The sequence below is a fragment of the Carassius gibelio genome, chromosome B21 (genome assembly GCF_023724105.1).
Source record: "Carassius gibelio isolate Cgi1373 ecotype wild population from Czech Republic chromosome B21, carGib1.2-hapl.c, whole genome shotgun sequence".
Classification (NCBI taxonomy): domain Eukaryota; kingdom Metazoa; phylum Chordata; class Actinopteri; order Cypriniformes; family Cyprinidae; genus Carassius; species Carassius gibelio.
In genome coordinates, this window is record NC_068416.1 from 20,837,358 (window position 1) to 20,859,494 (window position 22,137).

Below are 22,137 nucleotides of genomic sequence, written 5' to 3' on the forward strand. Positions count from 1 at the left end.
ATTTGTTATCTCATTGACAGACACCTCTACACCTTTACAGCTTCATTCGACATGTTGTGATGCAACATAGAACGTAAATTAATAATCGAATGAAATTTAAAGAAATTTTCACGTTTTCTGTGAACGCCAGTCACTGACTTTGGTGGGAATCTTGAGGTACTGTGTGAGTAGAACAAGGACTGAATGTCACCTATAAATTCCTGTCCTAGGGAAGGGATGTTCTCGAAGGTTCTCGAACAGATAATTAACCCTTTCTTTTAGATCTGAATGACCAGAGCATGTTGCATAATGCAGTCTGGATAATCTCCTTATACATAAATGTGATAGATAGATAGACAGATAGATAGATAGATAGATATTCTTATTTTATAGGGTTTGGTAATGCATGCTTTTAAATTCCATTTATCGGTCACATTTAAAAACGGTAATGCTTAACAAGTCAGTAATGTAAAATTCAAATATTTGAATTGTCAGTAATTGATATTCCATGTTTTTATTTGTTTATGAGAATTGTTATAAGATGCGCTCAGCTTTTCTACTTGGAAAAAAATAGTGATTCAATTCGGAAACAAATGCATTAACTTTTCCCATTATGATGTATTTGTATTCTTCTTTACTCATATTTTGCAATACTTTTGATTATCTTTATGACTATAGTCATTGGCTTTAATGACTGTATGCCATGGCTATTATCGTTAACTAAAACTAAATCTAAATACCATTTTCATTACTCAAAATAAAATCTAGTTCAAAACATTAACAGAAACTCTATGAGTCATACTAAAACAAAACTGCTGTATGTATTAAACACGACACACACACACACACACACACACACACACACACACATATTACTTTAAAAGCATATTTAAGTTTACATATAAGTGGGGAAAAAAATAGAAATACATTAATAATGGCAGATATTTACATATTACTCCCATTAAGCAATGCTGTGGATTTCTTGCTTTGGTCTAGTCTCTTTATATCTCATATATTAGCTTGCAGTCCATACTGATCTCATTTTTATTCTTTACCATGCAGCTGAAGGTGTGACCAATGATGTGAATGGCAGATGTATTATAGTTGAATTGAGCTTTGTAATCTGTGGGGCCAGTGGATTAAATGCTGTAATAAGCTCATAAAGTGAGTCGACGGGGTCAGGAGCGAGGTTAGACTGAAGAGAGAAAGCAAGAGAGTCTAATTGCTCTTGAAGTTTTAATGAGGACATGAGAGTTGAGTTACCCTCGAGCATCAAGGATGATGGAGCTCCTCAGTCGATGATGTCACGGTCGTGATGAAATGTAGTGTTAGAGTTCAGCCTCAGCATTCATTTCTATTGGCAAAATATTAAACGTTACTCAAAGGTGTAGTTTGTTAGAAAAGGAAATATCTGTCATTATTTATTCATCCTGATGTTGTTCAAAACCATTATGATTTTCTTGAAGATTTTGTCTCTACATTCTTTTCTTTTAATGAAGTCTAGTGTTGCACATTATTTGGATGGGCGAAAATAATAAAGTTCCACCAATCTGGGGTGAAATTTGCATCTTTGTGAGAAGCGTAATGTTTTATAAGTCATCCATTGTGTGTGGTGTGGTAATGTAGTAAATGTTTCAGTGGGTGAAATAAACCAGTTCATTGCTTCCAGCTGTTGAAACCCAATAATTTTCAAGTCTGATCTCCAACAGACATTTGAAGGGTTATATTGAAACTTCTGTTGTACGTCATAGTCAGATGAATTACTTTTTGAATTAAGCATGTTTATGGAACTTCCTTCTCTCAGTCAATTCATTGCATTCTATTAATCTCATTAATCACACTCTTGACCAATTGAAATTGACCCTGTGCTTGCTGTGATACAGTCCTTCTCTGTGTTTTGGCCTAGAGATCAAGGACTTCTTCTGTGTGCATTGTCGAAAGAAAAACCTGACTGTAGACAAGCACACTGTAGCACTTTTGTGTGTCTCTTCTCCAGCTGAACTGTATCCAGCCCAACAGTAAACAAGGAAATATCAGTCTTTCCCAAAACCCAGCTGTCCGTTTCAATGCCCGTGCAGGCGGACCTTCACTGTGCTGACTCACTGTTGCATTGCATTGCTCCAGTGTCACAGGGTCAAATTCTCTCTGATGGGTTTCAGAATTCATCACCAAGTGGACACACAGCTGCCAGTTACTAATGCCTTTAATTTGTTTTGTTGTATGCCCGATGAAATGTTTACAATTATGAAAATAAAACAATATAATAAATAAATAAATAAATATTTTAAATACAAATGAAAAATTGATTAAGATTTTTTGATTTCTTAAAAGAAAACAGACTGGTAGACAGACAGATAGACAGACAGATAGATGGACAAAACGACAGAGACAAATAGACAGAATGACAGATAGACAGAACGACACAGATAGATAGATAGATAGATAGATAGATAGATAGATAGATAGATAGATAGATAGATAGATAGATAGATAGATAGATAGATAGACAGAATGACAGATAGACAGAATGACAGATAGATAGAACGACACAGATAGATAGATAGATAGATAGATAGATAGATAGATAGATAGATAGATAGATAGATAGACAGACAAACATATATAGATAGACAGAATGACAGATAGACAGAACGACAGACAGACAGACAGACAGATAGATAGATAGATAGATAGATAGATAGATAGATAGATAGATAGATAGATAGATAGATAGATAGATAGATAGATAGATAGATAGAATGACAGACTGACAGACAGACAGATAGATAGACAGAATGGCAGACAGACAGAACGACGGATAGATAGATAGATAGATAGATAGATAGATAGATAGATAGATAGATAGAATGACAGACAGACATACAGATAGATAGACAGATTGACAGACAGACAGAACGACAGACAGACAGACAGATGGACCAAACTAAAGACAGACAAATAGACAGAATGACAGATAGACAGACAGAACGACAGACAGATAGATAGAATGACAGACAGATATACAGAATGACAGACAGACAGACAAATAGATAGACAGATAGATTTATTAAGTTTATTGTTTTTTATTTAGAAATGTAATTTGTGCATGATTGTTAAAAATCATATTGTTTAAATGTATTTTTCAAGTGAATGTTTTTTAAGTTAAAATAAGGAAGTCAGTTAAACAGCCTTGTTATCTTTTCATTCAAAATGCACAGTTTTTTATGTGTTTCTTGAAGGAGGTTTTATGGTCTAAAACATTGCAGAGCTGAGCTTTCAGAGCCAGTTATGCATAAACCTGAAACTCTTAACTGTGTAATGTCAGCTATAAATTCCTGTCCTAGGGAAGGGACGTTCACGCAGGACATGGGTGGGAATGGTATTTCAAACAGATAATGAACCTTTCTTTTAGATCTGAGGTTTTTAGGAGACTTCTTTTTATTCTTTTTTCGTTAACATTAAGGTTTGTGTGTTTGAATATAGCATTGGAACAGTACTTGAATAGGTCTTTGTATGTAGTATTCTTAGATGTAACTCATTGATAATAGATGGGTGCGCAGTTTCTCACAGTCGTCTGATGACTGGCAAAAGTGTTGCTTAAGCTGCGTGTGTTAGGAAGCAGGTTCAGCCCACGCTGTCTTCCCATGTGGAAGGGTTGTGATAAACACAGGAGACGCTCCGGACGCCTACTGCGGTGTTTCTCTGACACATGCGCTGAACCGTATAAGCTGCCAAGAGGCCTGGGCCAGCTCCAGCGTGTCCCCCTGTAGACTTTGAGTCAGATCCCAGCACACAGTGTTCATCCAATACATTCATATCATCATTTACTCACCCTGATGCTGACTTTCTTTCCTCTATAAAACACAAAGAGGGTTTTTTGTAATGGAATGTCATTTTCAGTGAATAACGGCTTAAATTTTATTTGGTTTCTTACTCAGAGCTGTGACTTATAATATTCAGCATGAATCATAGTGAGTTTGCATTCCATATGAACCTTGAACGCACCAGTGAACATTCAGAATTCTTCAGAATTATAGACTTAAAATTTAGTTTTCTATAATGCTAAAGTAATGCAATGTGAAATTTGCTTTTAATGGAAGACAGAAAACATGACAGAAATGTGATATTGTAAGAGTAACACCATAAACCAGACACATGCCACAATTTCACTTTATAATCACTCCGAGGCTGGGAGGCTCATTTCCATTTCATGAAAGCTTCATTTCCATCTTGGTCTTTTGTCCGTATGAAGCTACAATGAAACCAGCTGGCCTCCCCATGTTGCGCAAGAACTATTTTAATTTTAATAGCCGCATTCAGTGTCAACATGACCTTTTACTTATAGACTAACAAACGGAGGTAAAACCATCTCTACATCCTCTCTTTGGTCGTGTTGTTTCCTGTAATAGTTGAGTGTTTCAGTCATGGCTGATACAGTACACTTGTCATGGTGTGAATCAGTTTTACAAGGGTTTACTGCAGCTGCTCACTTGTTAAAAAAGACAACAGAACATTTGGCAATGCAATGCTTATGTTTCTTCTTTCTTATTTACCTATATTTGATACTTTATATGTTTTTTCTTTGTAAGCATGTGATCTGCGTATTCCCATGGTCACGTATCTGAAAAATACATTTAAAAACTTTACATAATTATTTTTACGTCATAATTATTTTTTTTTTTTTTCGTGAAAAGAAAAACTTGCTATAGCAAAATGTAGGAATTCCTTCGAAAGCTGCAGCTGTGTTTCTTTCATTCTTTTTAATGAATCAAAAGAGTCATGTTGAAAGACAAGTGAATTAGTTTAAATGGTTGTTGATATTATATTTTCGCAAAAAACTCATGGAAAGTCCTGTACCCAAAGCAAAATCATTTAAACACAATGTACTGTTTTCATTTTCATTACTGCTTTTTTTTAAAATATATATAGGGGTAGAATATAGTCAGCATAAAGTTTCCTTATGCCAGCAGAAGTGCCCAGATGGTACACAGCAGATGGCACCGGTGCTTAAATGCCTATTTATTATGAGTCGTCTGATACTCCGAGGACCGTCTCTCCTTTGGATTTAGTTTTTTTTATTTGTGCTAGAGATGGAAGGGCTCTCATGCCAGTGTGCCAGGGAGGGCTCTTGCCCGGTCCAGTGATATGCTGCCATCTGCCACCAGTGTTTTGTTTCTGTGGTGAACTGGTGCTCATTTAGACTGTGTGCTGGCCACACACTAACAGGCTTTAACATTCCCCAGCCGTGTGTTATGCCTGCCCTGATTCGAACCCCCCTTCTACCTCTGTCTGAAAATGCAAACTGACAGTTTTTCTCTGAGAAAATTATGCCTGGTTTCATTCATGATGGGTCTTTTGTGGCCACACTTACCCCAAGCAGTTTATCTGTCTATTTGGAGTTTGACTTGCATACTAAAAAAGTAGCTTGGACCAGGACAGAGTATCTCAATAACTGCAATTTTTAAACGGTACAATACGTTTGTTTTGCTAATTTTGGTATGTGATAAAATTGCTGGCGGGTCATTGATTATATGCTGCATGCGTGGTAAACTGTATACTCTTATAAACACTGACGAAAGTAGCTTTCAGCAGATGTATGCATTTAAAATGAGTGGTCGTTGTCTTTTGGGAGAACAAATGAGAATACTGATGACTTATCTTGTACTCATTCAAGGGTTTATGCAAAAATTTAGCCAATCCAATTTTGAATGTACCTCCTCTTCTAGTATTATTTGTCATTGACTGGTAATAACACAGCAAATCATTCACAATTGGTGTGTACAGTAAACGCTATTGCCTATCAATAATTTTAATGTGTTCCACCCCAATTTCCGGTTTCAGTAAGAAATATCATAATTCTGTTATGTATCTTATGAAGGGACATGTTGGTGATGAAAAAATTAGATGGAAGAAAAAATTATATATCAGTGCTTCAGTGTTCAAACTGTTTTCTTTCCCCAGAAAAACTTTGCATTTGCTTTCAAAACTTTTGCATTCGCTTGCAAGTATTAGCAAGGAATTCCTCGATAAACTTTTGTGTTCATTTGCAAGACTTTGGTACTATTAATTTTGCACTTGTTTGCAGAAGTTCTGTGATGGAAATAATTACACTTTTTATTTTTTTAGTGTGTATTTCAATTATTGGTTTAGTATTTTTGAAACATATTCAAAACTTTGTCAGTTTTATCAAAGTATGAATTCAAAGATCCTTTTGTACTGAAATGTGGTATTAACCCAGCCCTACTAAGAAGTGCCACTGACATCTGTTGTTTTTTGTCTATCACATTCTGCTTTATCTCTATTAATCTCATGCTTTTTTTAAAGTACTGCTTTATTGCTTTTTGAATGTGAATATTTAATGCACAAGATTGCATGCTTGCAGAAAACCATGAGGGTTGTTTAAATGTTTCGGATATGGTTGTTTCCTGTTTTACCATATATGTGAGAGTGCAATGATGGCGTTCGTTTTAAATCAATCTAGTTGAGATTTCTTGGGCTTTACCAACCACTCACCCATTACATAATCAGATCAGCATGTGGTCACATGGCAGTCAGTTTGTGTCTTTTCACTCAAATTCAGATTTGTGCTCACTGTATATTTGTGAACTGACTGACAGGGTCATGTGAGGTGTATATGTTTGTCCAAGCATTGGAGACTGCTCAAACATTCATCTCTAGCCTTTATTAGTGCCACAGTAATGGCAAAAGCACCAATGCTAAAAGCCATACACATGCAAATGTCTTTGTCTGTATGACCTTGACCTTTAGGTCTGATTTCAACCTAAATTTTGGTCTTTGAAGGGTTTGACGTTGATTCGTCTGTTTAGGTTTTTTACGTTCAGGTGTCTTTATGTGTCTGGGTACACCCTGATAAAGCCTGTGTGGATAGCTTAGCATCACACAATTATAATGCAAATAAGGATGGCTGTTTCTCCTCGATGCTCCAGACAAAGGGGCTTTTCCGTCTGGGTGAATGTTTAATTCGTACGGAATGTCTGTTGTGTGGGTTTGTAGAAATCAGACAGGTTTTTCGATGAAAGGAAAACAATCAACATTCCTATTCAACATTTGCTATGTTGCTCTAGCCATCAAGATGACATCAGATCAGTTTACTGTGGAAAATCCAAAGCGATTAGACCTATCAGACCTGTCCTTGCATCATTTCTTGAATGTGGAGGAAGGTTCGCCAACATGTTTCGCAAACAGCCTTATCTGTTTAAATGGAATGACAGGGTGTGTCAGATAGGAATAATTTTTTTTTAATGTTTTTTTTTATTTATAATTAATACTTTTAAAAACATTTTTGACATGGAATGCTATAGGGGACAATATCCAGGATACAAAAATAGGTCATTTAAAATAAATATTTACATTATATGCATACTATATAATATAGAAATAATATATATATATATATATATATATATATATATATATATATATATATATATTTTTTATATATATATATATATATATATATATATATATATATATATATATATATATATATATATATAAATGTTAAATGTTTTTTTTTACTTCCTGAATTACATGACTGAACTTTGAACTTTGAAAATTACTTGGTTCTGGAAATATTTTTTCCATAGGGACTTTTTAGAGAAGTCTTACGAGCCATAAACCAAACCAACCTGTGAAGTGAATCGCAACATTATAAACATTGATATGAAGCAAAAAAAGTATCTGAAAATCACCCAAAAAGATAAAGGTATCATATTATAGTCTATCCTACTATAATCTGGGGCTGAATGCTGACAGGATATATAGAACTATTGCTAAAAAAAAAAAAACTGAATGTGTATTTTGGGAGTGGACAAGTTCTTTTGCCGCAATTTGCTTGACACAGTTCTTTCTTTTTGTCTTTTCACAGCCATTAAAGTCAACTGTGTGGGGTCGTGTGGCATCTCGTCCAAGCTGAATGATGCATCATGGATGCTTGAGGAGAAGTACTTGAGCAGCACACTGTCTATAGCTGATAAAGGTAAGGATCTCTTTCAGTTTCAGCTTTTCTTCAGTTCAGAAATCCAATCATTCTTAATATTATTAGTCAAAATATAATTTAAACAGCTTTTAATGGCTCCCATCTACAATAGAAAACTTTGCTCACTTTGAAGGACTTCATTGTTTACTTCTCTAATTTGTATTACTTGATCAACTGTTTGTGTCTGAAGAGTTTCCTGTTCTGAGTATGTGTCTTTCTGGTTTCTTCCTGTCTCTCTGAATGTGTCAAGTATCACATAACCCTTACAGGAGGTTAGATTTGAGTTATTCCTTTAAACCAGAAACTTTTCATCTGTCTCATTCGAGCAGTCTACATTATAATGATAATAACCGATCTGTCTACATAGAACTAATGTTTGGAGAACATGAATGTACAGTTATTTCTGATAAAACTGATCGTCGTAGTGTCCAAACAATGATCCTTCTAGCGAATCAGCTGTATGGTTAGCTGTAGTCTGTTCACTCAGAAGCCATATTTGCAATTTTTAAATGGGGGAGTCTTGAAATCTCAAAAAATGTTTGCTGAACTCACAATTAAATTACATATTTCAAATCAGCAACAAAATCTGAAATGAACTACCCCATGAATGTTGTTTCTTATGCTAAAATAACGTTTAAAAAGTGTATTTTTCAGGCTAGTCCAGCCAATGCGCATGTGCACTCATTAACGCGCTTAAGACTGTGCATGCACATTGGCTGGACTAGCCTCAGGTTTCTATGGGAACCAGAGCTTCTAATGGTTGCTGCAGTGACGCAATGATTTACCAATCAGCGATTGGCTCTTTAATTAAAAGGCGGGACTATTCCGCCATATTGTGCATTGCAGTTTTTCCTATTCATAAGTATAGGAAAGAACCGTATTTGTATTTCTGTAGTCTTTAGTATGGTATGATAGGAAATGTCTGTAGATTGAGAAAAACAACTTGTGACAGACCTAGGCCAATGAGAAAATTTTAGGCAGTTATCTGCCAATCATGTACAGTAAATTTAGGATAGGATTATATGTTTGTTTAAAGGGGTGGTTGATGAGATTTCACTTTTTAAATATTAGTTAGTTTGAAACGTTGCTGTTTGAACATAAACAATATCTGAAAAATTGCAGCGCTGAAAGTTCAATGCAAACGGAGATAAAGTCTTTTAAAATTCTGTCAGTTTAATGCCTACAGAAATGGTTGGTAAGGGACTACAACGAGCTTCTTCCCAGGTCTGTTATGTCACGAACCCAGTCAAACCCTGCCTCTGGGAACAAAGGGGGCAAGGCCATGTTGTGCTGCTTTAGTTTAGAGAAGACTAAGAGAAAATAAAGCCCCTTTCACACTGCCATTCCGGCAAATACACGGGTAAAGTGTTCCAGCAACTGTTCCCGGGCTGCTAGATTTTGCACTTTCACACTGCCAGTGATGACCCGGGATATTCAGTTCAATTCAGTTCAATTCAAGTTTATTTGTATAGCGCTTTTTACAATACAAATCGTTACAAAGCAACTTTACAGAAAGTTATGTTTCTACAAAATTTAGTAGTAGCTTATGGTGGTGACTGTCAGTTTGTGCACGTTTGACAGGATTAAAAAAAAAAAAAATTAATACAAGACGTAGTCAGCTAGATGATGAACATTATCAATATTATTAATTAATAGTTATTATATGATGCAGTCACACATGTAGCAATAATTGTTAGTTCTGTTGTTGATTCAGGGTTAGCATCATCTGAGGTCCTCTGAGGGTCAGCATCATCTCTTCTCAGGTGTTCTGGATCCAGACTAGAGCTTGTGTAAATCCTAGTTACCATGGGATGTAAATCCCGTGGCAAAACATAGAAACAAAATAGAGACATCATTAGCATAGCTACTGATCCAACAAAGTAAAATTAGTTTAAAGTTAATGAATAAAAAATGCACATTTGATCAGATGCAACTACACTCACAATTTAAGAGATACATTATTCGAATGCTTGGCGAAAGAGATGCGTTTTTAATCTAGATTTAAACAGTGAAAGTGTTGCTGTGTCTGAAATCGCTCACTCATTCACTCATTCACTTATCCCTATATAGTGTATGGCAGTTGAGTTCACTATATCAGGAAGGAGTGAACAAAAAAATAAGTGAAAGGATTCGGACAGTGACGTATCTACACTGCGCGTGAGACTTGTATTTTCTAATAATATTATCAAGGGGGCAACATGTATATTGAAAATAGAAGGGGACCTAGGACGGATCCTTGTGGCACTCCATATTTTACTGATGATAAAGGAGATGACACCCCATTTAAGTAAACAAAATGGTAGCGATCGGACAGGTAGGATCTAAACCATTTTAGAGCCTGCCCTTGAATACCTGTATAGTTTTGTAATCGATCTATGAGTATGTCATGATCTATGGTGTCGAACGCAGCACTAAGATCAAGTAAGACTAAAAATGAAATTCAGCCTTGATCTGATGCAAGGAGCAGGTCATTTGTAATTTTAACAAGTGCAGTTTCTGTACTATGGTTGGGCCTAAAATCTGACTGATATTGAGAAGCGGTTCTTCGGCTACAGGTAACCTCTTTCAGTAATTTAGTGGGTACAGGATCTAATAAACATGTTGTTGGTTTAGATACAGTGATAAGTTTATTTAGCTCTTCCTGTCCTATATTTGTAAAGCACTGCAGTTTATCTTTGGGTGCGATGGATGAAACTGAAGTATTAGACGCTGTAGAATCTACATTCACTATTGTATTCTAATGTTATCTATTTTATCAGTGAAGAAATTCATAAAGTCATTACTATTTAACGTTGGTGGAATATTTGAATCAGGTGGCATCTGGTAATTTGTTAACTTAGCCACTGTGCCATTTTCAATGAGTTTGTGGATATGCTCTGCCCTAGCAGTTTTTAGAGCCTTTCTATAGCTGGACATACTGTTTTTCCATGCAATAGACACAGTGCAGTGCAAGTGAACGCGGCGCGCTGGTGCTTCCATGTCACGGTTATCATTGTATGCTATATTTGCTTTTTATTTACTAAAATACATGCAATTGGTTGATGAAACATTTATTAAAATTAAGATAAAATTTGTACAAAATGAAATTCGTTTTTAAGAAAGGTTTTCTACAAAGCAAAATTTAATGAAGTGGTAAATATCATGTCTGACGATTTACAAAACTTCATTAAGTGGTAAAAACCATGTCTCCCGATATATTGCGCATCTTATGATCCTATCTACAAAATGAAAATAATTTTTGATAAAAAATGTTTGTAAAAAATATTTTAATGACACGGTTTTGGCGGTTTTAGAGTTCTAATGACGGTGTTCAACTATAACCGCCAGTCGCACGGTTATATACTAACCGTCACACCCCTAATCTAGTGTACGATTAAAACGATGAGTGGGCCCGGTGACATTTTGTTTGACTCCAAAGGAGTTTATTAGGTCAGTAAACGCAAGTCCTAATGCATCATTTGCATTATCAATGTGAATATTAAAATCTCCCATGATTAGCGCCTTATCAACTATAACTAGAAGGTCTGAGAGGAAATCTGCAACTTCTTTTAGGAATTCTGTATATGGCCTGGTGGTCTATACACAGTAGCCAGAGGAAGAGATACATTAGATTTCTTTTGCATGTCTGACAGTGTAACATTTAGCAGAAGTATTTCAGAAGAGTTAAACCTGTATCCTGTTTTCTGGGTAACATGGAGAATATCACTATATATTGTTGCAACACCTCCGCCACGACCATTCTGACGGGGCTCATGCTTATAACAGTAGTTTGGTGGAGTAGACCAAAATTCATTTAGACCAAAATAATAATTTGGTTTTAGCCAGGTTTCAGTCAAGCAGAGTACATCAAAACTATTATCTGTGATCATTTCATTTACAATAACTGCTTTGGGTGTGATTGATCTAATATTTATGATTCCAAACTTTAAAAATTGTTTTTATTAATTTACTTAAAATTTTTCTGGTTTAATTACGATAAGATTTTTTCTAGATCCTACATTAAATTTATATTTTGACCTCACTATTCGGGGAACAGACACAGTCTTAATAGTTTTTACAGCGCAAGTACTTTTATCATTTAAGCAGGTGGAACAAAACTCATCATAATGGTTATTTGAGAATATGTGCATGCTTTCACACACAACCCGTGAAGATCCCATAATGACACGTGACATCAGGCCGTGACGTGCAATGTACGAGTCGAATATACTTTCACTGAAGCAAGCGAACGATCTATGCGTCAGCACGGAAAGTGAGGAACTAACTGACCTCTGCTTCATTACAGTTTGCACATATTTTTCCGTCGCGAACGTTGATCTTCCTTCAAAACAGCCGGTAAAAGAGTCGCGCGATAACTTGCGTCATCACTTCGACACGGCATTAGATCTGGCTTTTTTTTTTTTACAGCGCTCGTCCTGGGGTGAACCCGGCAATGTTACTAGGTCCCCGACCCGGGTTCAATGCGGGAATCAATCCCGGGACGTGTTTGCTTTCACACAGAAGGCGACCCGGCAATGTTCCGGCAATATGCCGGGTCCGACGTGCAGTGTGAAAGGAGCTTAGGAGTCCATGTTGAAATCTGTGCATTTACAAATCACAATTCTGTCTTCTAATGATTCATGATTAATGATTAATGATTCAGATCATCAGATCAGCTCCAACAAACTGTTCCATTTATACACTTATTATAAGCGTTATACATGGACACTTTATAATTAAAGCTTTAATCAGAATAAAACTGTATATTAAAAGCTAACAGAAGCAGTAGCATTTACAAACAACAGCGTATCTAGAAGTATGAGACAACAACAAACAGTAAACCACCCCTTTAAACCGATAGATTGACTGTGTAGAACCAGCTTATTTTTGCTAAAATAAGCAAAAATTACTCTCCATCTACTTTTTAGCTATTTTGTTTAGCTATTAGGTCTATATCTTTATCAGGTGTAATGTGATAAGTTATCAAGTTGAGCTTGAACTTGACATGGTCACAGCCAATTAAAAGACCTAATGTATAAGATTTTACAGTTCTACCCAACAGAACACCACAAAATGCAATAGCTCCCGCTCACTTGGTACTGGAAATATTTTTTCCATAGGGACTTTTTAAAGAAGTCTTATGAGCCATAAACCAAACCAACCTGTGAAGTGAATCACAACATTATAAACAATGATATGAAGCAAAAAAGGATTTGAAAATCACCCAAAAAGATAAAGGTATCAGGTCTATCATTCTATAATCTGGGGCTGAATGCTGACAGGATATATAAAACTATTGATTAAAAAAAACTAAATGTGTATTTTCACAGTGTTTCATGGGAGTGGACAAGTTCTTTTGCCGCGATTTGCTTGACACAATTCTGATGGAGATTTATTAGCAGAATTATGGATACTGTAGTTTTTCTCCAGGATTTCCGCTGTTAAACATGATTATTTCAAGATTAAGTTGAAGTTATGTGGGCTGACTGCTTTAACAAAAATATAAAACAGCGATTAACAATTTCATAGCTTACAGAGAGCCTGACTTTAACGGTTTATAAGTTATCGTTAAAAATCAGTTACCCAATTCAGAAAATGAATGGTATTTTTACTTCCAGAACTGACTGTTGCACTCCATATAAACCAACCGTTACAGTAGCTGCTAATTAGTAAAACCAATATTAAGATTTACACAAAAGCGTTCTTGCGTCACGCCTGATTATTAAAGAGTGTTTTCAGATTGCACAAAATTGCAAAAAATATCTGTCTCTCACCTCTGTGTTCAGGTCACACAGAGTCATTATGTTCTGCTGTGTCAGGTGAAGTGTGAGCTCTTGGCATATGTGTCCCGGCAGGTCTTTTCCTGTCAGAGTGCTTGTTAGTTCACATGGCCAGGCTTGTCCTACGACCTCTTTCCAGGAGTCCCTTTAGCAGCCCGGCCGTCTGAATCAGATGTGCTGGGGAACAGTGCTCATCTGACCCCGCAGGCCAACAGAGGCGCTGAGTGTCTGTTGTTCTGGCTGCCAGGAAGTAACGCTCTCTGCCCGTTAAGGGGTTGTGTTCCACTCTCCATTGCTCAGCAGCACCGAGAGACAGGGCGGTGGTGGTGGTTTGCAATGCTTTTAGTCCTCTGAGAATTGAAAATTGGGTGGTACTGTTGTAAATGATATAGTTGGATGTGTTTCATAGCATTCCGACAAAGACATAAAAGAACTGAGACACGGGCAAGGTGTGGTTCTGTTGAAATTAAAGGGATATTTCACCCTAAAATGAGCAATTCTGAGCCATTTATTTTTTTATACAAAAGAAGATATTTTGAAAAAAGACCCCCCTTTTTTGGGGGGTCATATAATGAGAGGGAATGGGGTCCAGTGTTGTTTTGGGTCACGCTGACTTTCTTTCATGGATAAAAACAGTCAAATCATTCTTCATAATATCTTCTTTTTTGTTCCTCAGAAGAATTAAAGTCATGCAGGTTTAAATTGGAATTGACATGAGGGTGAGCAAATGATTCAGAATTTCCATTTCTGGGCGTATTAATCAGCCGTGAGAGAGTTTTCAATCATCTCCCTTTTGACAGCACTTTATGAAAGTACAACATCTCCCCGTTTGACCTCTCGCTGCTGACGACATGGAGATCTGTATCTTTGGATTTCTGTTAACTCTTTGAAGGCATGTACTGAGCAGGAAAAGGTGACATCTCTCCACACCTGAGCGGTTAAACACATATTCCACTTGTCACAAACTTTATATGGAAAAATGAATGCATGTGTCACTACTCATAAATTCATTTAGAACAGGTTTTGTTTCACAGAATTGTGTTCATAGTGTCAAAACAATACCTGGTTTGCATGCATAACAATAAACTGATGACTATTGAAAATAAACCCGATAACGCAATAGATATTGTTTACTGCAGACTTAAATGTGTTTTTTTCATTGGAAGACTGTGTAGTACAAAAAGTAATGAATATAAGCTAAGCTAGTTTTGCCTTAATTAACTTTGTATCCTGTTGAATGTCTCTTTTTTTTAGGACTTCCTTCCTTACAAACACTGCAAGTATAGCTAGCTAAGACTGATAGTTGATATGTCTGCTCTGCTCTCCAAGCTGCTTGTGTCAGTGAATTTCCCATCATTTTCTCTAAGAGCCCTTTTCCTGTCTTACAGACTGTGACTTCTAAACACGAACATATTTATACAGTAATGATGGCTGATGTTAACTCGTTTTCTCCTCACACATGAACTTTTTTAAATCAGACAACACCCTTAGATGCGATTTTACTGCCAAATTTGAAAGTTTTGATAAACAAGCACAGGCGGCGTATGCTGTAGCTCGTGCGAATTCACACACAGGGTGCCAAATTACAAACTTTTAAAAAAAAGGATCACAGCAGGGGCACACATTTCCAGTGCTTTATTCAAGATATATATATATATAGACTTCCAGATCTTTGAATAACCTCTGGGCTAGTGGAAATCCCCAGTTAGAAAGAACAGGAGAGATCATTGTTACAGCTGTCAGGGTGCTTATCTGCCCAGATACACCGTCCTGTTTGAGTCACTCTGACTTACCAGACTTCCACTCCCACAATACACTGTTTCTCATGATAGGGAAGTACTTTTCGAAGTCTTCTATGCTTATGTGTTAATATTATGGCATATTAAATATGTACACTTTCTGTAAGACTTACAATAATAGCATATTGTTGTCACACATTGTGACGTGTGCGTGTGGGTTCTTGTTTATGCTGTATTGTAGGGACCAAATGTCCCCACAAGGATAGTAAAACCTAACATTTTTTACATTGAAATTGATTTAAAAAAAAATAGTAAATGATGTTTATCTGAAAGTGTAAGAATGCAAACATGTTTTCTGTAAGTATAGTCACAGAAATTTCAGATTTGTGGTCAGTTTAAGAGTAATAGAAGTCTATGGAAAGTTCCCACAGTAACAAACGTGTGTGTGTGTGTGTGTGTGTGTGCATATGTACATAATTTTTTCTTTTTTCTCTGCCATTACAGGTAATCTGTCAGCTGGCGAGCACAGTTTTCCCTTTCAGTTCGTCATTCCAGGTGACTTTCTAGAATTTTACGATTAGCATTTCAAAGCAGTTAAAGCACATTTTCATTCAGAGCAACTTAATGTTAGTCGTTAAATGAGGATGTTGTGTTGTGTACCGTAGATGGAGAGCACTCAAGTGTGAAGTTGAACTATGCCGAGTGCCTCTGAGAGGGTAGAAGAAGAGTTTAATTTTAACCTTGAACTAATAGCAGCTGTATAAAGTCTTTTTGTTATGGAACCGCCCCTTTCTGCACTAACACATGTCCCATCATGAGCTATTAAAGGGAAGGTATAGCAGCAACATTCCTGGCTGCTTAATTAGTGACCGCTTGCAGCCTGAAGCTGCGCCCCTCGCAGGTAGACTGTATGAACAGCTATTGAAGAAGCATCTGATAAATCTAGGGACTTTCCACCCCATAAAACAGAAATGCATTTTGACATAAGACATGCAAATACAAAGACAGAGATATAGAGATTAAACTAGTCAATATCTGTGGGCTGTTGGTGTGCTTTTATTTATCACATTTTCAGAGCTCCTGAGCCTTCCGATTCTATTCTGCTTTTAAAACAGGTTCAGAATGACAGCACTATTGATTCGTTTTATTGATTGTGAGCTCTAACATCATCTTGTCATCATCCAATATTCTGGTCCTTGAATGATTTTGTTTGTTTTGTCAAAGACACGATTAGTTTATAAGTTTGCTTGAATAGGAAAGCTTTTGACAAATCCCAAATAACATATTTTTTATGTCTGTTGTAGCATCCGTGCCAACCTCATTTGAAGGCCCATTTGGGAAGGTTTTGTACAAAATTAGGGCTTTTATTGACACGCCACGTTTCTCAAAGGACTACAAGACCCAGCGACCCTTTTACCTTCTCAATGTGCTCAACCTCAATGAGTTGCCAGATATAGAGGTGAGACCTGGCAACGTGGAAAAAAAACCTAATACTAATTCTATTCTATTATAGTTGCTCTCCAGTTCCTAATGTCTGCCCTTCTTTTCCCAGCAACCCAGCTGTGCTTTGACAACAAAAAAGTTTAACTACCTCCTGGTAAAATCAGGCACGCTCATGCTGAAGGCCTGCAGTGATCTAAGAGGATACACTCCTGGACAGGTTATCAAACTATCCACCGAGATCCATAACAAGTCTGGTAAAGACACCGGCTATGTGATGGCTAGCCTTATTCAGGTATGAAGAAAATTCAAAATAGACTCTCCTGATGTTTAGTTTCATGAAAATACCACATTTTTCATGCAATCTGGTTGACAATGGGTGATGTACTTGTAGATGTAAATTGTCAGATAATGCTAATGCTCATTACAATCTGTGCAGAGAGTGGCGTATAAAACAAAGCGGCCAGTGTTTGATCTGCGGCCCATAGCAGAGGTGGAGGGTGCCGGGGTGAAGGCTGGCAAACATGCAGAGTGGAAAGAACAGATCATCGTCCCTCCTCTTCCTCAGTCAGGCCTCACTGGCTGCAGCCTCATAGATATTGAGTATTTTATCCAGGTATGGGACAAGAAATGTGAATCTTAACATTGCAAGAAGTAAACTCATTTGCTCACTAAAATGTCTCCTTTTTTTGAACAGATTGATTCATGAATGAATCATTAAGAGTTATTTTACAAACTGAATTCAACCAGTTAATTTAAAATATCAGATGAATTGAGCTGAAATATAGAACCGAATCTGATTCATGAAAGAATCATTTCCGTTTGTGAACAAGATCATCTAATTTTTTGAAAATATCTGACTTTCTGAGTTGAATTTAGGTCAAGTGAGCTTTATAGTCATTTTACTGTATGTGGAAACATTCAAAGGAATTAGATTGTGTTCCTCACAAGAGTTTTCTGAACAGGATACATTGAAAATATTGCATTAAAGAGAAAACTAAAGAAGTCTGAATCATAAAATTATCATTCAGAGCATTTTTTTTAACAGGACCGACTGATGCGTTGAAAAAAATCTAACTCTGTGAATATACTTCAAAAACCGAATAAATCTGATTCATTAAAGAATCATTCAGAACAATTTTGTGAACTGGATCAACTTGTTCATTGTAAATATCTGATTCAGTTGATTTAAAGAAGTGAATTAATGATTCATAAAAGAATCATTCAGAACACTTTTGACTCAATTAAAGAACCAAATCGGTATAACTCATGAATGAATAATTCAGAGTAGTTTTGAGACGTGGATCAACCAGTTCCTAGAAAAGATTGGACTCTTTTGACTATCCAAATCCAAAATAATTAGATTTTCCAACTAACCAAATAAAATTAATAAACGAATCATTCAGATCAGTTTCGCCAATAGATCTACTGATTCATTTTAACGATCAAACTCAAAGAAAGATTTGTTTACAAAACCCACGAACGTGATTTTCTTGTTGCATGAACCTTTAAGGTCCTTTCTTAAATGCATTGCTGAAGTCTTTCAAATTAAGATTTACTTAATGTCAAGAAGTGTATATGAGAAATTCTTTCTTTCCTCACAGGTTTCACTAAAATCTCCAGAGGCTGTGGTCACGTTACCCATCTATATTGGGAACATTGCTGTAAACTTGACTCCCTCCATTCCTCGCCCCATCGCTCAAGGTGCACCAATGCCTGCCATGCCAAGCCTCAGCCCTGCACCCGTAGTCCCCAGCGCACCTCCTGTGGAGGACGACCTGGAGGGTGCGGTGGGTGCAGGAGGAGTAGACAGCGAGGAGATCCCCACCAAGAGTCATTCTCAGCAGGACCCGTCCGGTGTTCCTCTCTCCATGTCTCCCAGTGCGTTCGGTCAAGCGTCTGGTCCAGTCGCACCGCAGCCCGCCCAGTCCTCCAGCGGCTCTGCTCCTCTCTTCTGTTTGTCCACAGGGGCAACTATACCTTTCTTCACAGATGGAAATACAACTCCTGTGCCCACTTCCTGTCCCCTCATCCTGCCCCCTGAATACAGCACCTGGGAATACCCACATGGTAAACATGACTAGTTGTTGTAACCCAATAGGTTTGCCATTTTATTCCAGACATTACTTCTGTTATTTAGTTTTTATAAAGTGTTACATTTCAACTTAGGATGAAATTACAACCCTCAAATGATTACGAGTGCGCAACAAGCTGTAACTTGTCATGTTGCCATGTGTAGAGTAAGTGCAAATGAAATCATTTAGGCAATTCAACTCTGACCCAAAAAAAGTATCACAGTAAATGTAAATCTTATATTTTTATAAAAGAGGTTTGCCTCTGTCACCGTGTGAATGTAACTGATTACATACTTGAATGAAATGCAGATTTATTTAAATGTGTTTGTTTATGGGTTGTTCATGTTATTTTTTCAGAGCCGCCTCCCACTTATGAGGAAAGCTGCAGTAGCAACAACTCCAGCTTCAACAGTAGCATGAGGTAGACTACTTCATGCCATTCATCTGGTGCCCCCTGCTGGACGGTACAGACATTGCTGCCACGCCATAAACAAAAAACATCCCCTCAGATTACCATTTCAACATTGGAGAAAACCACCCTGAAACTGTACAGGGAGAATGTTTCAGTGCCTAAGAAAATGTAGCACTCTTGAGCAACCCCAAGATAAGACAAACACAGAGTTCTTGTGAAACGAATACCAGCATCTCTAACATTTTGAAGTGAAAGTTACACTGAGGATACATTTTCATTCAACCAAGGCTGGCCTTAAATAAAGCTCATCACAAAACATGCTCCGTAAAATCTGAATTTAAGCAGAAATATATTTCAGTTCGATTTAAAGTCTTGTTGGAAATAAATACTCCTTTCCTTGTGATGATCATTGTGAATCATAATGCATAGTGCTTATGCCAGCAGGAATGGCTCTTGACGAAGATTCTGGGCCACAGAGAAAGAGCCTCTGGAAAGAACAAGTTTTATTTATTGATGAAGATTAATGTTGGAAGTTTTCATTTGATTATGTGGATATGTAGTCGACCGTCTTTGGGCACATACGTCGTCATCACTTGGCCAAATGGTAGCCGGTGTTCCCTGAATGCTTAAGGGAACAACATATTTTATACCATTTTTAAAAGAAAATGACATTCATTTTGTTTCACAGGCTGTCAAGAGATTTTAGGATGACACTTTGGACTCCTGACTCTGTATTTTTGTTACCTTATTTTACACAAAACAAAGCAAAATAATCCAATTTTTCTTTTCTGGGGTTCATCTTTTCACCCTAGAATTATTCTTTCAAAGTATTTCATAGAACTGTCATTCAGACTGTGAATTTGTTTTTGTTTTTTTCAGACTGTAAATAATATCAGTGCTGGCGATACGTTAGATGTCAGAAATCTCTGATATGCATCTGATACAAACTGTACGTGTCTTTATATGTGACATGTTTGGATTTATACATCGATATTTCTCATCTTAGCCCACAGCGATTGGAGATTTCAGATGGATTTCCGGTGAGGCCTTAGGCTGTACTTGGATTGGTGTGTACAGTCCTTTAATATGGCAAACCCTTTTCCCAAAACACCTGTTCAGACCTTTGAACTGCTGAAGAAATTGAAAAATTGAAGCACAAAAGGCACTTTTATATGTTTGTGTGTGTGTGTTTCTGTGTTTGAGAATGTTTTCTCAATTTCTTCTCCAAAATCCAAAATCAAAGTTTAAAATTTGATTCAGAACAGACCACCTATATTATGCTCTCTATGATTTTGCATGAAGCAAATTAGAAGACATGTTTTCAGTACTAAATTATGTGATGTTCTTTATCTAAGTGTTTGTTTAAAATGTATAGAGCAGTATGAACCATTTACAGTGCTGACAGAAAAATCATTTAGGTCATTCAACAAAAAGGGTGTAAAACAGTGAATAGCTGATGTGCTAATATGCATATTTCTTAAAAAGTAATCCAGTAGCTTTATTTTAGTTTATTTTCATTGATTTTCTAACCTGTGTACATTTTGATGAAAATATATATATAAAAAGCTAGCAATTATTATAGTAGCATGAAATGGATCAATGCAATTTATTACTAGTTAAACTTTGTTTAGCAGACATAATACAAAAAAAACTTACTTTTGAATCATCTTATTAGACTGCAGAAGGTGCTGATTTATTAGAATGACCCATTCACACTCATTTCAAGGGATTTGGACTTTGCTGATTGTATCCCAGCAGGCCACTGTGACTTCTGACAGTGCAGCTATAAGATTAAATTGAGATTGTGTTTCTTCACTGTGAGCAGCACTGTTGAACTCTCAGCCATTGCACAAATGTTAAGAACATTTAAATGCAAAAAAAAAAAGAACATTCAAATTCACATTTGCATCGTTCATCATCAGCATCCAGTAAAGAAACCCCCGACTTGAATGCCTGTTCTGTATTTTAAACCACATTTTGCCTTAAATGAGATATTGATGCATCCCTGGTCCCACTGTAACTGTATAGAAAACAAATACTTTGAAATAACATTGCATTGCTATTACTGTTCTATATTTGCCTCTCAAGCCTCTTTGACTTTCTGTTTGCAGCAGAAAAAGTCAAAAGGGATACTAGATAGTTATTTTAGCACTGAAGGTAAAAAACTATTATAAATGTGCAAGTCCTCTGGAAATGCTAACATTGCAGTATGGACAAACACTTATTCCTTGTTTATTTACATGTGCTATGTTCTGTCTTTTCTTTTTCACCAAAGTTTCAATAGCTTTATCAAGTTTCATTTCATCGTTGTGTGGTACTTTTCCTTCCCTGGATTTACCAGCAGGTTTTGAAATAAAGTAGCACCATTGTGGATCAGTGTTCTATGTAAAGATGTGAGAGAATGAAACTTGTACAGCAAATAAAGTCATTCAATTCTCAATTTTTCACCCTCAGATGCTGCTTATTTGAATTTCGCATTTTAAAACGACTCACACCTGTTCACTCATAACGAGTGATTAAAACGTTAATTTTTTCATTCATCAGTTCAGTGTGAAATCAGAATTGATCTATTTTAAGGAATTATTTCCCTTAAAATTGAAATTTGCTGAAAATGAACTCATCCTTACACCATTCGAGATGATGATGAGTTTGTTTTCTTCATCAGAGCAGATTTGGAGAAATTTAGCATTACATCACTTGCTCGCCAGTGGATCCTCTGCAGTGAATGGGTGCC

General features: G+C 36.6%; 1 protein-coding gene across 2 annotated transcripts in view; it reads left to right on the top strand.

Annotated features, from left to right (window-relative positions):
• The window catches only part of LOC127985910 (arrestin domain-containing protein 1), a 32,913-nt gene extending 11,070 nt beyond the window's left edge, over window positions 1-21,843 (top strand). For both annotated transcript variants that reach the window (XM_052588115.1, XM_052588116.1), the window contains 7 exons: window positions 7,868-7,978; window positions 15,981-16,031; window positions 16,781-16,935; window positions 17,029-17,211; window positions 17,356-17,532; window positions 18,521-18,986; window positions 19,349-21,843. In XM_052588115.1, coding sequence (XP_052444075.1) covers window positions 7,868-7,978; window positions 15,981-16,031; window positions 16,781-16,935; window positions 17,029-17,211; window positions 17,356-17,532; window positions 18,521-18,986; window positions 19,349-19,416 — 1,211 coding nt within the window. In that variant the 3' untranslated portion in view covers window positions 19,417-21,843. The remainder of the gene's footprint in view (window positions 1-7,867; window positions 7,979-15,980; window positions 16,032-16,780; window positions 16,936-17,028; window positions 17,212-17,355; window positions 17,533-18,520; window positions 18,987-19,348) is intronic.
• Window positions 21,844-22,137: the final 294 nt, after the last annotated feature.